This window comes from Onychomys torridus, chromosome 8, assembly GCF_903995425.1.
Source record: "Onychomys torridus chromosome 8, mOncTor1.1, whole genome shotgun sequence".
Taxonomy (NCBI): domain Eukaryota; kingdom Metazoa; phylum Chordata; class Mammalia; order Rodentia; family Cricetidae; genus Onychomys; species Onychomys torridus.
In genome coordinates, this window is record NC_050450.1 from 988,417 (window position 1) to 1,013,553 (window position 25,137).

The 25,137-nt window shown below is 48.0% G+C and overlaps 1 protein-coding gene and 1 non-coding gene across 12 annotated transcripts in view; both read left to right on the forward strand.

Moving 5' to 3' along the window:
• The window catches only part of Tango2 (transport and golgi organization 2 homolog), a 60,031-nt gene extending 35,419 nt beyond the window's left edge, over positions 1-24,612 (forward strand). For 10 of the 11 annotated variants that reach the window (XM_036194508.1, XM_036194499.1, XM_036194498.1 and 7 more), the window contains 6 exons: positions 2,780-2,899; positions 4,121-4,235; positions 6,797-6,867; positions 10,949-11,102; positions 12,235-12,339; positions 13,256-14,157. In XM_036194508.1, coding sequence (XP_036050401.1) covers positions 2,788-2,899; positions 4,121-4,235; positions 6,797-6,867; positions 10,949-11,102; positions 12,235-12,339; positions 13,256-13,376 — 678 coding nt within the window. In that variant the 5' untranslated portion in view covers positions 2,780-2,787 and the 3' untranslated portion in view covers positions 13,377-14,157. Of the gene's footprint in view, positions 1-2,779; positions 2,900-4,120; positions 4,236-6,796; positions 6,868-10,948; positions 11,103-12,234; positions 12,340-13,255; positions 14,158-23,585 lie in introns of those variants that run through there. The other variant, XM_036194505.1, reaches the window with a different exon arrangement.
• Positions 14,340-14,446, forward strand: LOC118590549. Its single transcript, XR_004945833.1, has one exon. It is a non-coding gene; the product is annotated as a small nucleolar RNA U13 (small nucleolar RNA).
• Positions 24,613-25,137: the final 525 nt, after the last annotated feature.

The window sequence follows — 25,137 nt, forward strand, 5'->3', positions numbered from 1 at the left end:
CCTCTGCTCTTGTTTCATGAACTCTGGCCACCTTAGTCTCTCTGGACCTTTAGTTCTGTCCTCAAGATCTTTGTCTGTCTGTGTGTACATATGTACACTCTCACAATCCGCCATGTGGATTATGGGGGTCAAACATCAGGCTTGGCCTTATCCACTGATCCTTCTTGCCAGCCATCTGGCCTTTTGTTTGCTCTTTTACGGTGCTAGGGATCAACCCTGGAGCCCGACACATGCTAGACAGGCAAGTGTTCACCACTGAGCCATATCCCTGGCCTGTTTTTTGTTTTGTTTTTGATGGGAGGAGGTAGGGTCTTGCTGTGTGTTTCTGACTGGCCTGAAGCTTACTGCCTCTGCCTTCTTACAGCAGGGATTACAGGTGTGCACTACCACACCTGCTCAAATCCTTCTTAAAGTCCATGTTTTCATAGGTTTTAGTTTTTGGTGGTTTTATGTGGGATAGTAAATCTGTTCTCTGTTGCTCGGCCACACAGTGAAAGCTCATTTGTTTTCCAGTGGTTGATTTGTAGGTTTCTTTATGCATTCTGGATACGAGCCTTTCATTGGGTAAAATGGGCTGCCAACTGACTTCCTTAATATCTTTTGGTAAGCAGAACACTTCATTTTTAACGAATGTAGTTTTTATGGCTTGTTCTTCTTTGTCTTGTTCAGGAAGCCTGCTCCTCCCCCAAGCCATAGCATTTTTAAAAAAGATTTATTTACTTATTTATTTATTTGTTTGTTTGTTTTGTTTGTTTATTATGTATACAATATTTTGCCTGCATGTTGCCTGCAGGCCAGAAGAGGGCGCCAGATCTCATTATGGATGGTTGTGAGCCACCATGTGCTTGCTGGGAATTGAACTCAGGACCTTTGGAAGAACAGCCACTGCTCTTAACCTCTGAGCCAACTCACCAGCCCCACCATAGCATTTTTTTAAAAAATATATATATATTTATTTATTAAACTTTTTTTCATTTTACATACCAACCCCAGTTCCCCCTCTCTCCCCTTCTCCCGCCTCCTCCCCTCCCTCCCACTCTGCCCCCATCCACTCCTCAGAGTGGGTAAGGCCTCCTATGGTAGTCAGCAAAGTCTCCACCATAGCATTTTTAAGTTGGCAGTCTGACTCTTGTCTCAAATTAGTTTTTATTGTGTGTGTGTGTGAGTTCATGTCTATGTGTGTGCACATGTGTGCATGGGACCAGAGGACAACTTCAGGAACATAGGCCACCTCCTTTCAAACAAAGTGTCATTGGCGTGAAGCTCCCTCATTAGTTTAGACTGGCCCATCACGGTCTCCCATGATAAAACTTTCTCTGCTTATACCACCTTATCCTGGATATCACAGGATTCTGGAAATCAAACAGGTCCTCATACCTGCAAGGCAAGCACATTAATAACTGTCCCCAACTCTGAAATCAGTCTTTGTGCCTGATATGAGGTAAGGGCTGAGATTTATCCTCCTCATGATTACAGTATTGTTTATTGAAATCAGTTGTGCGTGCATGTTGAGTCTGCTCTGGCCTCTGTGGCACACTGATGTGTGTGTCTGGGCACCAGTGCCAGTCTCTGTTACTCTTCTTTTGAGCTGAGCCCAGTAGTCACACCTGATCTTTTGAGCCCAACAGTTCAGGGCTCTAAGTGTTTTCAATACTGTTTGAAATGGCATATTCAGATTTTCATTTTCTAAGCCAGGCATGGTGATGTTGCCAGCCCTGTGATCCCAAGACTTTTGGATCTGAGGCATGAGTGTCACCTGAGGTCCCAGTCAAGGCCTTCTAGGCTGAATTATGAGACTCCGGCTTAACAAAAACAAAGTAGGGCTGAGGAGGTGGCTCAGTTGGTAGAGTTGCCTGGCGTGCATTGCATAGACCAGGCACAGGTGGTACATGCTGTAATCTCAGCACGTAGGTTGAGGCAGGAGAATCAGATGCTACATTAGACCGTGACTCAAAACATAACAATGAATACGTGAACAGGTAAATGTCCCTTCTCTAGTTCTCAGCCGACTTACGCACTGGTCCTAGTGGGCTGCCTTGGGTTTGATTGGGCTTTTCTATGTATGCTATTCTGCTCCCACCACAGAGTTTTGTTTTCTTTCCTGCGTTTATATTTTATATTTCTTTTTCTGTCATAATTGATTTTTGTTCAAACAAATGACATTTTAGGGTTAAGGAGATGCCTCGTCAGGTAAAAGTACTCACTGTACAAACAGGAGGATCTGAGTTCAAATCCTGGCACCCACCTGCATGGCCTGTATGCCTATAACCCAGAGCTGTAGAAACAACAGGACCACTGAGGCTGGCTGGCCCCCAGCCTAGTTCCAGACTTAGTGAGAGATGCTGTTTAAGGGTTAAGGTGGAGAGTGGTAGAGCAAACATCTGTTGACTTCCTGTAGCCCCGCTTGGGCACAGGTACATGTACCAGGACTCACAGGTGTGCAAAGAACACGTTTAGATTGCACATACACACTCATGAACACACTTTCTCATAGGACATCTTAACAACTCATTTTACGCAGACTTTAAGTGCAGTGACCTAACAGTCTGGCCAGAACACTTCCTGTCATCGGGGCCGCTCACATCCTCACACCTGGGCCACACTTCCCAGCTCCTCTCCTGTGGCTTGCGACCTAGTGTGGGACCTGGTGACAGTAGCATCAACCCTGTATGTTCTGGCAGAGCTATGGAACATGCCTCATGAGGACTTGGCAGAGAGTGCCAAGGGGACTGACCCGTCACGGGAACTTGGCTGGTGGTAATGCTGTCATCTGCTCTAGGGCTCGACATGGAGGAAGGCAAGGCAGGAGGAACGTGGCTTGGCATCAGCACACGTGGGAAGCTGGGGGCGCTCACCAACTACCTGCAGCCCCAGCAAGAGCCAGACGCCCGTGGTAGAGGTATGGGATCTGTGGGGTTGGGTGGGGCCTAGAAAGGCAAGACTGGCAGGGCAGTGGAGGTGAGCAGATCTCACGGGTGCTGTGAGGAAGGCAGACACCCTGCCAGGGCTTCTGGTGAGCCTGATGCCCTTCATGTGCCCTTCACACAGCAGTGACAGGAAGAAGAGCTGGAGAAGAGAAATGGCAAGCATTGCCAATGTGATTATGCCAGGAAGTATCCTCTAGGCTTATGACTCCCTGCCCGGCATCATTGTCCCCAGCCTGTTGAGTTCCATCTTTCTTTTATTTTTTAGATATTTATTTATTTGTGTATTTTATATATATGATTGCTCTGTCTGCATGTATGCCTGCATGCCAGATGAGGACATTGGATTCCATTATAGACGGTTCTAAGGTGCCATGTGGGGGCTGGGATTGGACTTAGGCTCTTAAGTGCTGAACCATCTCTTCACCACTTATGAGTTTCATCTTTCTTTCTTTTTTTTTTTTTTTTTTTTTTTTGGTTTTTTTCGAGACAGGATTTCTTCATGTTATTTTGGAGCCTGTCCTGGATCTCACTCTGTAGACCAGGCTGGCCTTAAACTCACAGAGATCCTCCTGCCTCTGCCTCTGAGTGCTGGGATTAAAGGTGTGTGCCACCACCGCCGGCAAGTTTCGGCTTTCTTAATGCTGAACTTGCACAGAGAGCATATAGTAGGCAAACTTTATTTTCTTTCATTCATCTGTTCATTCTTCCCTGTGGATATTGAACCCAGGGCACTGAGCAAGCTCAGCTAGAGTTTTTCTGTTGAGATCTGACTCCTACCTGGAAGGGGGGGATATACATATTTGGTTTTTCAAGACAGGGTTTCTCTGTGTAATCTGGCTGTTCTGGAACTCGCTCTATAGACCAGGCTGGCCTCAAACTCAGAGATCTGCCTGCCTCTGCCTCCCTAGTGCTGAGGTTAAAGGCGTGCGCACCACTGCCTGACCGAGAAATTTTTTTTTTTTTCCCAGAGCTGAGGATCGAACCCAGGGCCTTGAGCTTGCTAGGCAAGCGCTCTACCACTGAGCTAAATCCCCAACCCCCTTAGAAAATATTTTTAAGACCATTTTCCATAATAGCCCAGTTAGCAAGGTGCGACTGACACCAGATGTTAGCACCTCAGTGGAACTACCCCTCTTCTTATGTCTTCCCGAGGCCTACTGCCTTAGCTATTGATGTGTGTGCTCTGCCTCCAGGTGAACTCGTGACTCACTTTCTGACCAGTGACATGGACAGCCTGTCCTACCTGAAGAAAGTCTCCACAGAGGGCCACCTGTACAACGGCTTTAACCTCATAGCAGCTGACCTGAGGTGGGTCTGCCTTGGTAGCTAGGTCTCCAGCACTTCTGTATCCAGCTCCCTGCCCCAGGCAACTTGGTGGCTTTTCCCAGGACTCCACTTGAGGGGTGCTTGGCAAGCATCTGAAGGCCTGCCTGTCTCAGACCCACTGACTGAGGACAGGGCATAGAGCTTAGGGCTTCTTGAGTCAGTGTGAGGTTGCTGGTTCCCTGCAGTGACAGAATTGCAGTTGGGAGCTGGCAGTGGCCTCTTGCTTTGGGGCGACTCCATCTGGGCAGCCATCACCTCCTGTGGGGATGCTTCATAACAACTGGCATTAGTCTTGATTAGGTACTAGAGCTCCCAGGTGGGTCTCATATTAGAGATGTGGCTATTGGGACACAAATTTGATAGGCTTGGCCTTTCAGTGAGTTAACTATCCTTACCTCCTTTTATCCCTGATGTCAATGAATGTGATTAGCTGGGGGTTTCCTCCTGAGGGAAGCTGCTGTCATCTCATACCCAGATGTCTGTCCTGAGCTGCTTCCATAGTTGAACCCCATCCACTGTGTATAGTGTGTCCTGTGTCATTCCAGGACACATGGATAGGCTGACTCGATGTGGAAGCCGAGTGAGGTGCAGTGGTCAGGAAGAAGGACTGGAGTAGGAGCTGCCATCCTCCTTCCTCACTTTGGGGGTTCCTGGAGGCCGTAAACCTATGCTTGCTCTCTCCATGGAGCTATGTGTCTGATCCAGCCCCCAGAGACCAGAGCCATGGCTCTGATGCGGGCAGGAATGGTTGCTCAGTGGCTGTGTCAAAAGGGTGGAAACAAGGCTGCTCTTCTGATACACGGTGGCTTCTGCTCTTCTCTGGCCGATACACCGTACCTTCTGCAGTTCTCTGGGCCGATACACAGTACCTTCCGCAGTTCTCTGGGCCGATACACAGTACCTTCCACAGTTCTCTGGGCCGATACACAGTACCTTCCGCAGTTCTCTGGGCCGATACACAGTACCTTCCGCAGTTCTCTGGGCCGATACACAGTACCTTCCGCAGTTCTCTGGGCCGATACACAGTACCTTCCGCAGTTCTCTGGGCCGATACACAGTACCTTCCACAGTTCTCTGGGCCGATACACAGTACCTTCCACAGTTCTCTGGGCCGATACACAGTACCTTCTGCTCTTCTCTGGGCTGATTCACAGCACCTTCTGCTGTTCCCTAGCCAGACACACAGTACCTTCTGCTGTTCCCTAGCCGGATACACCGTGGCTTCTGCAGTTGGGCCTCTGGAGATCTGAGCAGCCTTCCTTGCTATAGACTCTTCAGGGTCAGAGTTCAGCCAAAGACTAATCCCACAAGTCAGGCTGCTGACGCCACTGCTGAGGCTGCAGGGTAGCAGTCGGGTACTGATGAACCAAGATCTAAGCTGGGCATGGTGCTGCACACCTTTACTCCCAGCACTTGGGACCAAGAGTCAGGCAGGTGGGGGGGGGGGGGGGGCTTCAAGGCCAGTTGTTCTACATAAAGAGTTGAAGACCAGCTAGGACTCTAGTGAGGCCTTGTCTCAAAACAAGCAAGCAAGACCTGAGGTTGGAGAGATGGCTCAGTGGGTAAGAGTGCATACAGTGTTTAGAGGACTGGCGTTCTGTCCCCAGTATCTATGTCAGAAGGCTCCTGCCCCTCTAGCTCCAGGGGCCCTGTCTCTGGCCTCCACAGGTGCCCATACACATACAATCAAAATAACAGTGACTCTTAAAGACAGACAGAGAAAGAAACCAAGGCCTAGAGTGGAGAGAGATTTGTCTTGGTCATAGACACCTGGACACCCCCCATACACACACTTGGACACCTTGACAGGGGTGCTCATTTCCATGGGTCCTTATGCAAAAAAATGAAGGAAAAACATGTCCCACAAACAAAATGATCAGAATGTATTAGCTAACCATCTTTAAAAGGTTGTAGGACTAGAGTGAGGAGGAATGTGAAAGGGGTGTGCACTGGGGGCTGCTGGGTATGGGGGCAAGTCTTACCTGGTGTCTGTGTGGAACAAGAGGAATCCGCTCAGTAACCAACGCCACCCCTGTCTGTGATTGTCCATTTGGAAGGTATTTCAGTCACTTCTGAGCTCCAGCCTTGTGAATAGTTGTGAAATGCTGAAGTGGGAGAAAGCAGTCTTTGCCACTTTGTTCAGAAGCCTGCTCTGTAGCTACCTGTCAGAAGCACTTAGAGATTACCCGTGTGGGGCAGCTGTGACCCACTGGAAGGGGTCAGGGTGGGATGCAGTTATCATACCATGTCCATGTCTGTGCCATGAAACATTCAGAGAAGTAGGAGGAACTTGTACATTCTGTTTCTTTCTTGCTGGTTAGAGTGGTGAGCCAGGAGTGTGGACACCACTGTGAGAATGGACAGGGCCTGGTGTCTCCGTGGCCCAGTTTTCCAGGCCCCGAGCTGGACTGAAGTGGGCTAGTGTCCTTGTGCTAGTCCTTGTGCCTAGGCCAGAGGCAGGGCCATGGGACCACTGGGAAATGCTGGGAGTGGGTGCTTGTGGCTCCCATTAACTTTCTTTGACTTTTGGCTTCCATTCGCAGCACAACAAAAGGAGATGTCGTTTGCTACTATGGAAACCGGGGGGAGCCTGAGCCTGTTGTCCTGGCACCAGGTGAGCCTGCTTTGGTGTCCAGACAGGGTGGGGGCTGCTCCTATGTGGGAATACCATGTGCTTTTCAGAGACCAGGCCATTGTTGCATTGTTCTCCTGGTACTGGCTTTTTGTATGTCTTATGTAGTCTGTACAGGCCTGGGGCCTGCACCTGCCCACATCTGCACAAATGCTCCCATGGGCTTTTCCTACACTGGGAGATGCTGACCTTCTCTGGACCCCTGTTCTAGCCCCCATAGCTCAGCTAGCAGCTCACAGGAGTCACCGCCCAGGGTCTTCCCCTTTGATGATACATGTACATCTCACACACTTCAGCTCCTCTCGTATACTTATCTCCTATACCTGATGCCCATACTTGTCCCATGCCCCCTGCCCCAGAGCTCCTGGGTGCCCTTCTCTCACCGCACCTATGCCCAGGCTGTAGTTTCTGCAGCTGGGCCTGCTGTCCCTTTCTTCCTTGAGTGTTGTGATTTCTTGGAAGCTTCGTCTACCAGTTGCCTGCTTCCACTCTGAGCTGACTCTCTCTCCCTCTCCCTCTCCTCCCTTCCTCCCCTCTCGCTCATACACACTCACAAACACACACTCACATAGCCTTATAAGCCACTTTGAAGAAGGAAAGTCTGTATCTTGTCCCAGGTCTGGTCCAAGACTGAGCAGGATCTGTGGGAAACAGCACAGATGGGTCCAGCCCAGGGTGAACTCAGCTGGGACCAGCTATTTTCTCCTTCATTAACGCCTGTGAACTATCCTTGCTGGTAACGTCTTGGGTCTGGAGTCCAGGGCCCTGGACACTGACTCTGGTCCCTACAACTGAGCCACTGGAGAGAGTCGGTGTCCTCAGCAGCACCCATATCCCACCTCTGTGTGACACTTTTCACTCATAATACAGTTTCTGTACCCCCAAATCATGGAATCTTTCTTAGGCAGCTGGCCTGGGTTTCTAAAGGAGGTTGCAGGACACATGTCACCCCTTCCCACTGAGGATCACTGTTAGGCCCAAAATGTTGTTCTAGGTGGAGCCTAAGGGAAGTGGGGAGCAGCCCCCAGGATAGCTGAGTAGCCCTGTCCCACCTGTGCTATTAGCTCCAGGGATAATGGTGAGGTCTGGAGTCCTGGCCTGCTTCATAACAGAACTCATACACCTACTAGTTCATACTAAGGCTGGCTTCAGCTTTTCATGACTTTCTGGGGCTGTTTGAGCTCCCCCCGATTTGCTGGGGTATGTCCAGGCCAGGATGCCGTGGGCTGGTGAGATCCTAGAGCTGGACCTAGAGCACGGCTTCTAGTCACTCCTAGGTCTCCTGCACATTCCTCACTCAGGGCTCCCGGACAGCTGGGGACACTCTAGCTGTGCCACCCTAGCTGCCCCTGGTGGCATAGTCCTCCCCTTCTTGTGCAAGCCCAGGACAGGTCCAGGTGCACTCTCAAGAACCAGTTGATGCCTGTCTTGAAGACCTGAGTTTAGGCAGAGTCAAGAATTCATCTCCTGCCAAGTCTTGCACTCTGTTTGCCTCAGAGCCCCTTCATTTCAGCTTCTTGGGGTCTGCAGATCCACTGAAGTTGGCCTCATACCAGCCCAACAGCCCAAAGGCCTCTGGGAGAGCAGCTGGGGGCAAGGACATGAGTCCTACTGTTCTCAGAACTGAAAACTCCTGACTGCAGCTTATTTATTTTCTGCTGGGTCTTTATAGTAGAAATTCTTTCCATCTACACCATGATTTATCCCTGAGTGCCCTACTTGATCTGTGTCCCCTTCTCCGCCCTCCCACCTACTGAACACACTCTTAGTAAATCCTCAGCCCTCCACTTTTAAACAGGAGAATTGCCCTGATTTCAAATCCAGCTATGACTACATAGTGAGTGCCAAGCCAGCCTGGGCTACAGAATGGGGCCCTGTCCCAAAAAGCCAAACCTTTATTGAGATGAGTCTCACATGCTGTGCATGTAAAGTCTGTCACACAGCCAGCTGTGGTGACAAAAGCCTATAATCCCAGCACTAGAGAGGTAAAAGCAAAGAGGTAATAATTTCAAGGCCAGCTGATATGCAGAATACTTCAAAGCCCACCAGGACTCCATGACAGATGGAAGAAAGGCGTTTCATGTAAGCTGTGAGTGGTGCACATCTGTAACCCAGTGCTCAGGAAGCTGAGGCAGAAGGATCATAGTTTGAGGTCAGTCTGGACTCCATGTACAATCAAATGTGAAGCCAGGCAGGGGTGGCACACATCTTTAATCTTAGCACTTGGGAGGCAGAAGCAGGCGGATCTGAGTTCAAGAATAACTTGGTCTATACAGTGAGTTTCAGGCCAGCAAGGGTTACATAGTAAGATGAAATCTCAATAAACCAAGTAAGTTAGTAAAATAAAAAAACAAATGATGAGCTGGGCATGATATGTACACCTTTAATACCAGCACTTAGGAGGTAGAGGCTGGCAGATCTCTATGAGTTCAAAGCCAGCCTGGTTTACATAGGAAGCTCCAGGTAATTCCAAATTGTTTTTAATCATCCACCAAAAAACCCCAGACACATCTGCAACCGCGCCTACTTGCCTCCTATCTCTTGGGGTTTATGCATTCTGGACATTTCACCACGTGGTGGAGGAAGCTAGTTTCTAATTTGGATTACTTATCCTGATGTTTTCAAGTGTCTTTACCCCTGAGCCATCTCCCTGGCCCAACACATCTCTCTCCACTTAGAGCCTTTTGAGGAACTTCCACGTGGTTTGCCAAAGCATTTGCACATTTTACATTTCTGCCAGTGGTTTGTAAAAGTTCCTGTTTTCCCAAACGCTCACCAAGACTTGTTCTCTCTCTTTAGGGGGAGAGAGTTCTAGGGATGGAACCCAGGCCCTTAAGCATGCTGAGCACATTCTGTGCCACTGAGCTATATCCCCAGCCCTCTGGTGAATCAAGCCCAAGGCCTCTGGCATACTTGGCAAAGCTCTCTGTCTTTGACATTATTACTTGCCACTTTTTTCTTTTTTTAGGCAGGGGTGAGGGGTAGGGGTGTGGTGGGGACTCATGATCCCAGGCTAGCCAGACTCCAGCTCAGTATCTATCCAAGGATGGCATTAAACCCCTGGTCTTCCCACTGCCACTGACTGAACGCTGGGATACAGGTGTGGTCTGTCCATTTAAAATGTTTGTTCTTTCTACATAATCTACAAATCTCGTCAGATATCTAACTCACAAAAATCCTTTCCCATGTCCTGTTTTTTGACTTCTTTGGCACTTTCTTTGAAATGCATGACTTTAAATTCACTTGAAGTGTCATTTATCTTGTTGTTGCTTTTATTGTCTTACCTAATAAACCATCGCTTAATCTAAGATCACGAAGCTTTTCCTTTTTAAAATGTATTTACTTTGTGCGTATGTGTGCGCGCGCGCGTACGCGTGCATGTTCGCTTTGAGACACAATCTCACTCTAACCAAGGCTGGTCTGAAACCTTGCTATGTAGGCTGGCCTTAAACCTGCTACAATCCTGCCTCAGCCTCCTGAATTCTAGAATTACAGATACATGCCATGCCACCATACTTGATACTAAAGCTGCTCTTTTTTTTTGGGGGGGGGGCAGGTTGTTTTTTGGAGACTTCTCATGTAAACAAATTTGCCTCAAACATTTATTGTGTGTGTGTGTGTGTACCTGCCTGCATGCCCATTCCTCAGCTCACATGTGGCAGTCAGAGGACGAGTCAGCTGCTGTAGTCCTTCCATCACATAAATCCCGAGCTTGAACTCTAGTTATCAGGCTTGAAGGCAGGCGCCATTACCCACTGAGCCATCTTTCTGGCCTAGAGTTATTTTTGCATAGGATGTGAGGTCAGGTCCAACTCCAATCTTGTGACTACCCTGTCATCCAGCACCATTAGAGAGTGGTCTCCAAGCTACTTCAGGAAGAATCGGGGACACTAGACCAACAGCTTGGCCTGGGGCTGCAGCAGAGCCAGAGTGATCTTCCAGGGCCCCAGCTGGACCAGTCAGATTCAGCTTCCACTGGTGGCTTATCAGGATGCTTGGCTGTGAGCTACCTGCCCCAGCCGCCTGGGGCCTCCACATGGCGAGGCCAACCTTCTTCCTACAGGAACCTATGGCCTGAGCAATGCCCTGCTGGAGACGCCCTGGAGGAAGCTGTGCTTCGGCAAACAGCTCTTCACCGGAGTGGTGGAGCAGAGCGAGGCCCTCCCTAAGGACATCCTTGTCTCCCATCTCCTGGATGTACTCAACAATGAAGAGGCGTAAGTGAGCAAGTCCCCCTGGGGCAGCCACACAGGTCTAGGGCAGGAAGGAAGGCCGAATTTGCTACCTTTAAGGCCTGTGAAGATGAGCAGGGTGGCTTTCCAGCTGCAGTAGAACCTGCCTGGCCTGTTATCCTCTGCTTCCTCAGGACTCAAACCTATTTCTCTTGGGATGCATCTGGGTTTCCAGTGTGGCCCTGGATAATGAGAGATGGTAAAGCTAGGGGCCGTGCTCTGGAGGACCTGGTGTTCTCTGAGGTCTGGTCTCCCTCACACAAAGAGGGCTAGTGTGATATTCTAGAAGGTTCTCGCTACTCAGCAAATCTTAGGGAGAAGAGCCAGAGAAGCCAGAGCAGGCCTAGAGCTTGACATTGTTAGCTACGTCCTGCCTCCAGTCACCTTGGAGCTAAGCATTAGGTGTAGACACACCTGTCCCTGGAAGGAACAGATGCCCCCCCCCCTCACTCTCTCTCTTCTGTGCCATGGATGTCTTCATGGGGCACCCTTAGACTGTGGGTACTTAGCTCTCAGTCATCCCATCCAAAAGTCCTGGGAAGAATGCATCTTCCCATTCTCCTGTAAGCTTGGCCACTTTCTGCCCAGATGGCCCAGTGTCCCTCCATCTTGCTCACCTTGCCCTGACCCCTGCTCACTGTCTCCTGTGGGCCTTGAACCATAACATCAGTCTCCAGCCTCAGTATCAGCTGCTCTTTTGTGGGGCAGTGCTGGGTTTTGTTCAGCCATGTGTCCACACGGTCCTCAATAATTTGAGCAGGCCAATTATGGCTCTGGCTGTTCTTAGCAGTAACTATAGCTGTGGTGCACATTGTGCTGGTTGGTGGGTCTCAGGGTTTAAGGAGGCTCTTGTCTATGGACTGATGCCCACAGGGTACTGCTAAGAGATAGTGGAGTGCATGTGCCATCTGGATGCCTAGGCTTACTGATGGAGTCATAAGTGATACAGTAGGATGCTGACAGAAGGAGCCAAGTAGGAAAGTTATAAACAAGCCTTTTAAGGCCAAGGCCTCCTTGGGAACCTCAGGCTGCCAGTGTGGCAAACAGGGCTCAGATACAGGGGCTACACACAGGAAGTAAGGGGACTAACAGCTTCTCTGGCCCTCTGTCCTTCTAGACAGCTGCCAGACCCAGCCATTGAGGACCAGGGCCGGGAGTATGTACAGCCAATTCTGAGCAAGTATGCAGCTGTGTGTGTGCGCTGCGCCACCTATGGCACCAGGTGATCAGGGTTGGAACTGCTGGGCATATCCCCTTCCCATTGGGTGGCCCCCACAACACAGCTGGCCATGGCCAGGCACCTCCCGATTGGGTGCATTCCAGAGTCTGTCTTCTCCAGACTTCACTGCAGGTTTAGCAGGTCCTATAGTTTATGTGCCCATGAGGTCAGGTGGGCCAGAGCTCTGGCCTCCTAAAGATGTCATTGTGTCCTAGGTGGGACTCCTGCCTACCGCACCTGTTCAAAGAAGCCAGAGAGGCATTTGAAATGTTCCTACTGGCAGATACTGGTTGACAGCTGCCCTGGCATGGATTCTCCAAAGCCTGTGCTTTACATGCTGGAATAGCAGCTATGGGCTGGTCTTTCCTATGTGTACCCACCCTACTTGAAGGGCAGGAGCTCACACATGAGAAGCCACCATAGGGTGGGACTAAAAGGAAGAAGAAAGTGAGCTGGATGACTTAGCCTGGGCCAGTGGACGAAGACGGACAAGAAGGATTTTTCTAGATAAACAGGTCATGTGCTCCAAGTAGTTGAGAGCCAACCTTGGCTCTCCAAACATGGCCAGGTGTCTGGGGGCCTGGTGTACTGCCAGTGGGGTGGTGGGCAGTCAGCTCCACAACCCTGTGAGGGAGGGAGTGAATTGGTTCTTGCTATGAAAAGAAGGTCAGGCCAAGCTGGGCTGTTTTAGAGCAGAGGTAATAGGACTCACCCATTATGAGGCTGGCCAGGGAGCCCAGATGCCCCTTATGAGCCCCTCACATCCTCCAAGTTGAGGCTGTTATTTAACTGACTTGAAGCCAAAGCTGAATAGCCAGTTCAGGCCCCAGGTGTGATGGGCCTACCCTTTGTGCCTCAGGTCTGATCCTAGCTGTGGCTCTGAAAAGTGGAGCTGGGACTAAAGGATGCTTTTTTTCAGAACCAACACCATCATCCTTGTGGATGCAGATGGCCATGTGACCTTCACAGAACGAAGCATGCTGGACAAAGACACCTCTCGCTGGGAGACTAACACCTATGAGTTCACACTACAGAGTTAGCCCCCACTGCCAGGATGCTGTGCCTCAAGGGCCAGCATAGACAGGAACCTTCCGTGGCCACGCTGCATGAATCAGCCAGCATCCCTAGGACCAGGACATTTGATCTGTGTGTCACCCATACTTGACCTCATACTCAGCTCAGCGTTTGTCTTTGTGCCAGTGGGGAATGACAGAGTTGATCACTAGGTCTGAGTCAGGCGTAGGTGTGTCATAACATATGTGACTGCACCTCATGCTCAATCCCACCGCCACCACCATGTACACACGTGTATGTCTGACTGAGTAGCAGAGGTGTACCTCTCACTTGACATGTTTGGCCATGGTCTCTTCCCTGAACAAACAGCAGAAGCAGCTTTTATAGCAACTGACCTTTCCTTTCCTGAATGCAGAGCACAACTCTGCTCCAGTTCCTCGTAGCTAGACATGCTCCTGCAGGAGCACTGGTCGTTAGAAACTGAATCAGGCACAAGAAAAACCCACATCGACAGAAAATGGAGACAGTTGGAGATCCTGTAGTTCTGAATGTGTTAGGGGATCCCATGTGTGCTCTGGTTCTGCATGCATGAGGATCCTGTGTGCATTGATCACTCCCATTGTGTGGACTCTGGGATCCCTTAGACCCCTGCTTGCCCAGCAGGCATTGTGGGTTCTACAGGACCATCTCAGCAAGTGGCTCAGCCAGCCCCTGTATCTCTCATTTCCCTCTTCACAAGCTGGACTTCATAGGAATATGAATGTGAGCTGTTGATAATAAAGCTTTGAGGTTGTGCTGGGTAAGGGTGTTTCAGAGTTCTTCCTTCGTGTGGAACTGTCATGGTAGGTCAGATTTTTCTTCTTTTTACATAACACCTGGAGCATTGATGGATGCCTTTCTGTCCTTTGGCAGAGGCCAGGGTGTGAGAGAACCTATTTGTGACTACAGGGTGAGCTGCCATCACCAAGGATTCATCAGGAGTCCCTGGGATCCTTTTTGGTTCATAAGTCTGATGATTAGGTATCCATGCCTTTGGGAGATAGATGTGTAACTCCCACAAACCTGGGTATGACATTGGAACGTTACCCATCTGACATTGGGGGGGGGGGAGTCCCTGGAAGAAGAGGTAGCCTCTGGGTCTTGGGTCTTTGATGGCAATGGATGAGTTAGAGGTCCAGGGGATGTTGTTAGCCCTGGGCCTTGGAACCAGACTTCTCCACCCTGCCAGCAAGAAGCCACAGCTCAGGCTCCCTTGTACATCTGCAGCCAGCATTTCAGAGTAATGAGCCAAGCATGGATCTGATCTGGGTGTCCCAGACTGCATGTGATGCGCTGCTGGTCCATCTAGTGAAGAGTCAGCCTGGCTTCACTTTTCCGTCCTCTAGCACCCTCCTCTGGGGTCCAAGAGAAATAATGCTTGGTTGACAGGAAGGCTGAAATGGGTGACACAACACATCACCCAGGCCTGGGAAGAAGCAGGTGCTGAGGATCACATGGGCCGAGCCTCCACAGGATGCTGAAGATTCTACCACCTGTGTTCTATCCAGTTTCCACTCATGGAGAACCCCTCAGATGTCCATCCCTGTCCTGCCGTAGAGCTCTCTGCCCCAAGTCTGCCTGAAGCTTCTCAGTGGCCTCCTGTGGAAGGAACAGCCCAAAGTGTAGCTTCTCTTACAGCCTAAGTTATGCCCTCCCATAAAGGAAATCCTCATCCCAGTCCCTCAGAGTTGTACGACTGAAGACATCCAGACATCAGCCTCCAAAGAGGTGTCTGCTATCTTGGTGAGTATCTGGCTCACTGGCAGTGCTTGCCTAGCAGCTGTCCTCAGCACCGCCTCCCCAGAAGGAAAACAAGCTAAGTGTAGTGATGTATGCCTATGATCCCAGCACTTCAGAGACAGAGGCTGGGAAACTATAGAAAGTTTGAGGCCAGCCTGGGATACCTAGTGAGACCCTGACACATAAAACTAAAACCCTAGTCAAAACCAAACCACAAATATTCTGAAGAAGGTGCTCACTACCACTGTGTTTGCTGTGGCAGCATGGGAAGAAGAGCTTCACCTGTGTGGACCCAGGCTTAGCACCAGCTGTATAGTCCCTTAGTACCACACAGGTGAGGGAGCAGACATGAGACCAGGACAAAGACAAGGCGATGCCTCCAGGGGCGCTGCAAGCCCTCCACCCTTCCATGCAGGTCTTATGCGCCTGGCACCCCTCCTGACTCCTCCCCAGTGGCCCCAGGTCCCTCCCACAGACATCGTTCATGAACTAGGACCTTTATAGCCACTGTCCCTAAGCCTGAAGAGCTCTTCCCTCAAATATCCAAGCCAAAGTCTTTTTTTATGCTAGTACATGTACACATGCACATAGGAAAGTCAGAGGCAACTTAGGGCATCATTCCTCAGATACTATCCACCCTCCTTTCCTCTCTCTCTCTCTCTCTCTCTCTCTCTCTCTCTCTCTCTCTCTCTCTCACACACACACACACACACACACACACACACACACACACACACCCTCCCTCCCTCCCTCCCTCCATCCATCCCTCCCTCCCGCCCTCCCTCCCTCTCCAGGGTCCCTCACTGGCCTGGAACTTGCCACGTAAGCTAGGCTTGTTGGCCACTGAACTCCAGGAACTGGCCCCTCTGCTTGTGGAATCACAAATGCCACTCCACCCAGCCCTTTTCACAAGGGCTCTGAGAACTAAGCTCAGGTCCTGCAAATTAAGTGAAGCCCCCTTTGACTAACCATGCCTTGGGAAGACACCTGTTTAAAGCTGAAGTCTTGGACCAGTGAGATGCTTGGAGGGGGAAAATCCTTGCTGACAACTATAGTTCAGTCCCTGGAACTCACAGTAGGAAGAATCCACCCCTGAGTTCTCTGTCACATGCATTTGGTGGCACACGTGTCTTGCACTCAAACACATCACATACACACATTAAAGTTGGCCTGGTGTGGTAGCACAGGCTCTTAATAATAGCACTCACTCAGAAGGCAGAAACAGCAGAATCTCTGTGAGTTCAAGGTCAGCATAGTCTACATAGCAAGTTCCAGGACAGCCAGGGCTACAAGGAGAAACTCTGTCTCTAAGGAAAAAAGAAAATTTGAGCCTTTTTTTGGAGCGGGGGGGGGGGGGGGGAGAGATCGAAACAGGGTTTCTCTGTGTAGCTTTGCACCTTTCCTGGAACTCGCTTTGGAGACCAGGCTGGCCTCGAACTCACAGAGATCCACCTGCCTCTGCTTCCCGAGTGCTGGGATTAAAGGCGTGTGCCACCACCGCCTGGCAAGTTTGAGCCTTTTAAACATGAAGACTTGGCTCAGGAAAAGGTCTGAGTGAGCAACAGCCATAACAAAAATAGGTTTAATGAAAGGACATTAGCAGCTTTACTAAAACCAAAACTGCCTTTTTATCATCTGGGATATCCTAGACAATTTTTAAAATGTATAAATTTAAATGCATTGAAGAAATATGAAAATTGAGAGTTTGTAGAAACCTTGTCAGAGGAGTTAGTTTTTTGGGTTGGTTGTTTGAAACAGGGTCTCTGTAGACCAGGCTGGACAGGGTCTCACTATGTAGACCAGGCTGGTCTTGAACTCACAGAGCTTGGCCTGTTCAGCTTCCCCAGTACTGTTATTAAAGGTGTGGGTGACCATGCCTGCCTTGTTGGGAGTTTCAAACTCAGTTACTTAGGGTACTCATTTATCAGTGAGGTCAAAGGTGAGCATGACTCAGTCTTAAAACCTGACATAGTCTGAGGTAAGAGACACATAGATAAAATTTTAATCTCAAGTTCTGTAGCATAGGAGGTAGTTAGAAATACAGGCTAGGGTCCTTTTCCTCCAGAGTGAATTGAGTCTTTGATGAGTTGTCTTTTTTCCAATCAATAAAATCTATTGCTTTTAGTTTTTGTTCATTTTGTTCTTTGTTTCTTGAGCACTCACTGTGGAAAGATTCTGTAACCAACTCTGAATTTTTAGTTACCATGTTTAAAAGCCTCTTGTGGGTGTTGGAGAGATGGATTTGTAGTCAAGAACACTTGTTGCTCTTGCAGAGGACCTGGGTTTAGTTTCCAGCACCCAATGCACAGAAAATAAGTCTTTTAAAAATTAAGAGGTTAGGGTTGGGATTTAGCTCAGTGGTAGAGCGCTTGCCTAGCAAGCACAAGGCCCTGGGTTTGATCCTCAGCTCAAAAATAAATAAATTAATTAATTAAATAAATTTTTTAAAAAATTAAGAGGTTGTAGTGAGAATTCTCTCTGCCCATGCCCTTGGGTTATCTGTCCTGATAGAGGCAGTGACCTCTTAATACCAGTAGCACAGACACTGAAAGCAACAATTAATAAATGGGACTTCTTGAAACTGAAAAGCTTTTGTAGGACAAAAGACAAAAGACACAGTCAATAAGACAAAAAGACAGCCTACAGAATGGGAAAAGATCTTCACCAGTCCCACATCTGACAGAGGACTGATCTCCAAAGTATATAAAGAACTCAAGAAACTAGACATCAAAATACCAAACAATCCAATTAAAAAGTGGGCTATAGAGCTAAACAGAGAACTCTCAAAAGAAGAATCTCAAATGGCTGATAAACATTTAAGGAAATGCTCAACATCTTTAGTCATCAGAGAAATGCAAATCAAAACGACTCTTCGACACCACCTTACACCTGTCAGAATGGCTATGATCAAAAACACTGATCACAGTCTATGGATGTGATGTTGGAGAGGATGTGGAGCAAGGGGAACACTCCTCCACTGTTGGTGGGAGTGCAAACTTGTACAACCACTGTGGAAATTAGTATGGCAGTTTCTCAGAAAATTGGGAACCAATCTACCTCAAGACCTATACCACTCTTGGGCATATATCCAAGGAATACTCAATCATACCACAAAGACACATGCTCAACTATGTTCATAGCAGCATTATTTGTAATAGCCAGAACTTGGAAACAACCTAGATGCTTGTCAACTGAAGAATGGATTAAGAAATGTGGTACATATACACAATGGAGTACTACTCAATGGAGAAAAACAATAACAGCATGAAATTTGCAGGCAAATGGATAGAACTAGAAAATATCATCCTAAGTGAGGTATCCCAGACTCAGAAGGACAAGCATGGTATGTGCTCACTCATAAGTGGATACTAGATATAAAGCAAAGGACCATCAGACTGTAACCCACAGATCCAGGGAAGCTACCTAGCAGGAAGGACCATAGGATGACTGTGGCTTATAATAAGTTTTGGGCAAGCTTTAGTGAAACATTTCACTATTAGGATAAGCATTTATACTGTATCAAGCTGATGAAAGAAAACGCTGACTGTACTTGCAGGAGGGGAGGCTAAAATCTTGTTAGATTATGGATTAGCCTATAGAAAAATGTCTGCCATAAATCAAACAGTGAAGGGGAAGATGAATAGGAATCTCACTTACACAACTTAAGTAAAACATAGCTCTCTGAACAGATGAAGATAGGTTTCTTCTGTATCCCAGAATCTAATTAATATTTATATGTATAAATCAGCTATTATTTGGTTTAAAAGGGCTTATTGGGAAATGTTATCATTTTTACTATTTTTTTTGAAGATTTATTTATTTATTATGTATACAGTATTCTGCCTTCACACCAGAAGAGGGCACCAGATCAAATTACAGATGGTTGTGAGCCACCATGTGGTTGCTGGGAATTGAACTCAGGACCTTGGGAAGAGCTGCCAGTGCTCTTAACCTCTGAGCCATCTCTCCAGCCCATTTATACTATTTTCTACAGAGAAAATATTTCCCAGTTTCAAATAACCCTGAACTTTTAAATTATAACCTGTTTTTATGTTTAAAAAAAATTAAATTTAAGAGGTTGTTGTGGGAGTTTGCTCCACCCATGCCCTTGGGCTATCTGTCCTGATAGAGGTGGTGACCTCTTAAAAGGGAAGGGGAAGAGGGTCAAGAGCTCTCTCTTGGACGTGGAAGGTTTCCTGGCCCATGGTCTGGAGACCTGGTCTGGAGCTTTCCCCATCTTTCCCTGGGAGACAAAGAGGCAACCGTGTTGATACATATATAGAGAAACCATTGAGGCTCTCCATACAATAGGTAGGGCAGGTGTGGTGGTGTACACCTTTAATCTCAAACTCACAGATCTACCTGCCTCTGCTTCTTGAGTGCTGGGATTACAGGCATGTGCCACCACTGCCGGGCAGAATAATTCTTTTTAATAGAATTTTTTTCAGTACTACTAAGTCGGTGGCTATCTAATAGGTGATGTCTTCAGTCCAGTGAGAAAACATAAAGTTGCATTTAGATGGAATCTAACCAACTAGTTGTATTTTAAAAAGATGTATTTTATTTTCTTACTGTGTGACTGCTTGTATTGAGTGATGCTTGAGTTACTTGCTGGGTCCCTGGAATTAGTTACAGGTATTTGTGAGCTGCCAGATATGAGTATAGCTAGAGATGGAAACCAGTTTTCTGCAAAAGCAGTATGCCCTCTTACACAGAGTCATCTCTCCAGCCACTTTACAAACCATTTTAACATCCCTGTTGTCGTCACCTTTCAGATTTTCTATTTTGGAAAAATCCTTTACTTTAGGATAGAATCTTGTTTTACCATAGAAAAGTCTTTCTTTAGCATCATGAGATAATGCAACATATAAATACAAATACATCAATTTATTATAGTAAAATCCAAATATAATTTATGACAATATAATAATTTCAGATAAACTACAAGGTTTTTGTCTGTTGCCTATCATAGGCAGAGTTGACATCTGCTTGGATTTTTTTTTTTTTTTAAGACAAACATGGTGGCACATGCCTTTAATCCCAGCTCTCAGGAAGCAGAGGCAGGTGGATCTCTGTGAGTTTGAGGCCAGCCTGGTCTACAGAGGGAGTTCCAGGACAGCCAGGGCTGTTATACAGATAAACCCTGTCTTGAGAAAAACAAAAGACAGGGTCTCATTATGTAGCCTGGGTGCCCTGGAACACCCACCTACTTCTGCATTCCAAGTGCTGGAATTAAAGGTGTACACCATCATGCCTGGTTGCTGCTTGGATTTGGCGGGGTTTATGGGGACCCAGAGATGACTTGGTTGTTGTGGGCCTGGGGTCATTCTGAGATCCCTCAGTCTGAGCATTAATAAATTTTAACAAAGAAGAGGCTTTTACTCAGATATTGGCATCAGGTATTCTGCATCCAGGATTCAGGATCCTGAATGCAGCCCAGCCACCTCAGTCAGGGGTTTATAAGACAAAGAACACAAAGTTATAATGTTCTCCAAGCAGAAAGTCCTCTTGTGCAAAACAAGCTTGTTGACCAAAGCAGAATCAGCCCTGTCTTAGTCAGTGTTCTACTGTGTAAAGAGACACCATGACCACTGACTCTTATAAAGGAAAACATTTAATTGAGGGGGCTTGCTTACAGTTTCAGAGGTTCAGCCCATTATCATCATGATGGGGAACTTGGCATCCTGCAGGCAGACATGGTGCTGCAGGAGCAGCTGAGAGTCCAACATCTTGCAGGCAACAGGAAGTCAACTGACTGTCACATTGAGGGAAACCTGAGCCAGAGATCTCAAAGCCGGTCCCCACAGTGACACACCTAAGGCACACTTCCTAATAGTGCCACTCCCCTTGGGGGCCATTTTCTTTTGAAAGACCCCCCCGGCACCCCTATAGTAATGCTATGTTTGCAAGGCTTATAAGGGAACAAAAGACAGTTCCAGGAAATAGAATGGCCCCACCGCAGCCCAGATAGCCGATAGATAAGCAGGATGTCAGGGGCAGACTGCCTGGCGTCAGTGCGGGAGGGCCAGAGCAGCTGGAATTCTAGATAGGGGTTGAGTCAACACACATATCTGGTTACCAAGGGAAAAACCCACAAACCGCCCTGAGCCTGAGTTCACGCCCCATTTGATTTATGCTCATATATTCGTGCCTCACTTTGACAGAGCTTTGTCCAATTAGAACCCTTTGACTATTCGCGCCTCACTTTGAATTGTCCAATCAGAGCTTTGTCCAATTAGAACCCTTTGACTATTCGCGCCCTCACTTTGACAGAGCTTTGTCCAATTAGAACCCTTTGACTATTCGCGCCTCACTTGAATTGTCCAATCAGAGCTTTGTAACCATTCGCGCCTTGTTTAAATTATCCAATCAGAACCCTTTGACTAATGCTTTCCTGCGCTTCTTGCTATAAAAACCCATCTTACCAACCCAGAGGCGCGCAAGTTTTCTGAGAGACTTGGTTGCCCCAGGTACCTGTGTTTAAATAAACCTCGTGCTGTTGCATCTGATCCGTGGTCGCTGCGTGCTCCTTGAGCCGGGGGTCTCTCCTGAGGGGAGACCTCTCCGGGGGTCTTTCACTTTCAAACCACCACATTCCACTCCTGGTCCCCAAAGGCTTGTAGCCATATTATAATGCAAAAAGTTCCCATAGTCTATAACAGTCTCAAACTTGTTTCAAAGTCCAAAGTCTCTTCTGAGACACATGGCAATCTCTGAACTATATCCCCTGTAAAAATCAAAATAAAAAAGCAGATCACATACTTCTAACATAGGATGGCCAGGACATACACTACCATTCCAAAATGCAGGGAAGGGAGAACAGCAAGGAAATACTGAACCAAAGCACGCCTGAAAACCACCTGGGCAAACTCCAAACCCTGCATGTTTCAAACCACAACAAACAGTAAAAAAATAAAAATAAAAAAAGTTTTAAAAAATTAACCCTTAACAGCCCTTAACATCTGGAAGTCTAATTTTGCTTTTTAAGTTCTTGTTCTCTCCCCTGGAACTCGATTTGTAGACCAAGTTGGCCTGTCTCTGGAATGCTGAGATTAAAGGTGTGTGCCACGCCCAGATGCTTTTTAGTTCTCTTAAGCATTGGAACTCACTCTGTAGACCAGGCTGACCTTGAACTCAGAAATACACCTGCCTTTGCCTCCCGAGTTCTGGGATTAAAAGTATGCACCACCATCTCCTGGCATTTAAAGTTTTATTATTTTTCAGACCCTTAAAACTTACATAAACGTCAAATCTTTTTCTTTTTTTTCTTTTTTCTTTCTTTTCTTTTCTTTGTTTTTTGTTTGTTTTTTGAGACAAGGTTTCTCTGTGTATCCTTGACTGTCCTGGATCTCACTCTGTAGCCCAGGCTGGCCTCAAACTCACAGAGATCCACCTGCCTCTGCTTCCCAAGTGCTGGAATTAAAGGTGTGCACCACCAACCAGCAATCAAACACCACTGCTTCAACCTGCCTCCTCAGCTCCCTCAAGGAACGTCCCTGAGATCTTCTGCCGTGCGTGACTTCTGGGTCCCCCTCCCCACTTTGCCCCTTGTCAGCTTGAAGTAGCCTCAAGAATTCAGCACTTTTATTCCCCCCACTTGCTCCCATAACTCACCTCTTTTTATGATAATCAAAACGGAGGAATGTTAATATTCTTACCCGCCCCTTGGTGGCTCCCTGCATCCTGATGTAAAAGCCTCTTTTTAAAGAAAAACTCTGCCCCTTCCTTCCTTCCTTCCTTCCTTCCTTCCTTCCTTTCTCTTTCTTTCTCTCTGTCTCTCTGTCTCTCTCTCCCTCCCTTCCTTCCTTCCTCCCTTTCTTTCACTTTTCCTTCTATGAAGTGTGCACCCCTTGAATCCCCTCTCTCTCTTTCCTATCTTTCTCTTCATCTCTCTATTATAATAAACGCTCCACATGGATGCCGTGTCTGGGTTGTGAATTACTGGCCGCTGCCATGCATGATGGTATGCATCTGCCCAACTCAGCATGCCAGCATGGTTCCCTGAATGATTGGGATACCCTAGCCTGGCCATCCAGGGGTGTTAGGATTCTGCCACTCCAGCTATACAACCACACATGCACAGTTCAGTAGCTAAGTAAGGGGTCTTATGTAAGGGGTCATCAGTGCACTGCATGATTGGGCAAATGCGAGCAGTGCAGGCACCCAATCAGCACATGTGTGGTGTAGCTCTGTAAGCCCACCTACACATGTGCAGGGGCATCCTTAAAAAGCTGGACACAGACTCCTCCCTCCTCTTCTGCTTTTCCCCCACCCACTCTCTCTCTCCTGCACGTGTCTCTGCCCCAGGCCTGGCCACGCTCTCTTCTGTCCCCTCCCCCCCAGCTTTCTCCTATTAAAACTCTGATACTGGGTTTTGTCGTGCCTCTGACATTTCCTCACATGGTAACCAGCGCCACTTTTTATTTAAAACCAACATTGGTGCTGTGACGAAACAGGTTCTCCCAGTGCTCTGAGTCTGGGGCTCTGCATCCGGGACCCTGTACTGAGGTTTACTGGACCTGCGACTGCCCTGCTGCCAGGACCGCTCCGCACAACACACTGGCTAACCAGATTGGTGAGTGTTCCCTTTCTGATCCTTCGTCATTTCCTGAGATATATTTCTCATGACAGACCCCTGGGGGGTCCTCAGGCTGCATACCACAACACATTCTCTTGAGGAAGTATGGATACTGTCTGGACTCCTGGGGTGTCCTCCAGTACACCCCCCAGCCCTTGCCCCTCCCAAGACAACAGATGGGGTAAGTTGTGCTGTTAATTTATGTCGGTCCACAGATTGCCTGCTCTTGGGGATGCTTGAGATGGGAGCCTGGGATCCCGTTTGTTATTTTAATTTTTTATTTTTTCTCTGAGCTGCAGCGATGGGACATAGGGGCTTCCTTCTTGTGGTTCCACTCTTCCTCTGAGAAATTCCTTAAATATCCCCAGATACCAGTAAATTTGGCCATGTAATGGCTGCTTAAACCCCAATATTTCACGGGAATTATCTAACTTCTGCCAGCGAACTGGCAAATGAAAAGAGTTACCTTATCCCCACATTTTACCTAAGCTCTGAACTCTCCCTTTCTGAGTCTTTCTCTCCTGCCCACTTGCATTCCCAAATGAGGAATCTCTGACTCCAAAGACCCTCGGCTCTGTTCTCCAGTACCGGACAGGCCGCTAAGCCTGGACAAGTCTGGAAGCATGCTAGGATGCATGCAAATAAGTTTACCATCAGGACCCACATTGGGATCATAATAATCCGGATGGCTCTCTAGCTAGAGATCAATTTACAACCTGCCTCCTCCTGGCGGGTCTTCCTAAAGCTGTCCTCAAACCATCAAACTATCAAAAAACAAAACAAACAAACAAAAACTAATTCAAGACACAGAATAAAACCCACCTCTTATCTCTCAGAGCTTCCCAACATCAAGGCTAAACTTAAGCATCTGGAGAGCAAGGCTCCTGACCCCAAAGGCGGGAGTCTCAGCTGTGGCATTTAAGATGTGCTATGGGAGAGATGAGAAAGCTCATGAACAGAATTGCCAAATGTTGGTACATGCTATCTAAGCAGCAGGTGCATAAGGGCTTCCAGGTCCTGTTTTAGAAAGCCATACGGGCTAGTGCGTGCCCTGCTGGGCCATCAATTGAGCCTTATTCAAAGTGCCACCTACAAAGATAACTGGTCAGCTGACCCATGCACCTCATGTAATGAGGACATCAAACAAAGACCTCCAGCAGACCTCCTAGGCCTGGCCACAGGCTCACAGGGAACCCAGGAGGAAGCATGGGGCAATCCATTTCCATCCTGTTGGACACCGAGGCACTTAATCAATCCTGAGGGAGTTTTGGGGTCCCACCTCTCCTCATTTCCCTATTGTCAGGGTAGGGGGACAGCCTTACCCACCTCACCAGACTTAATTGTATTTCAGGGTTACTGAATGGGAAGAGATTTTCCAGCAAAAGTAGGAGCTTTCATTTCATTGCTCCCTCCCTGTGCCTCACTCCAGA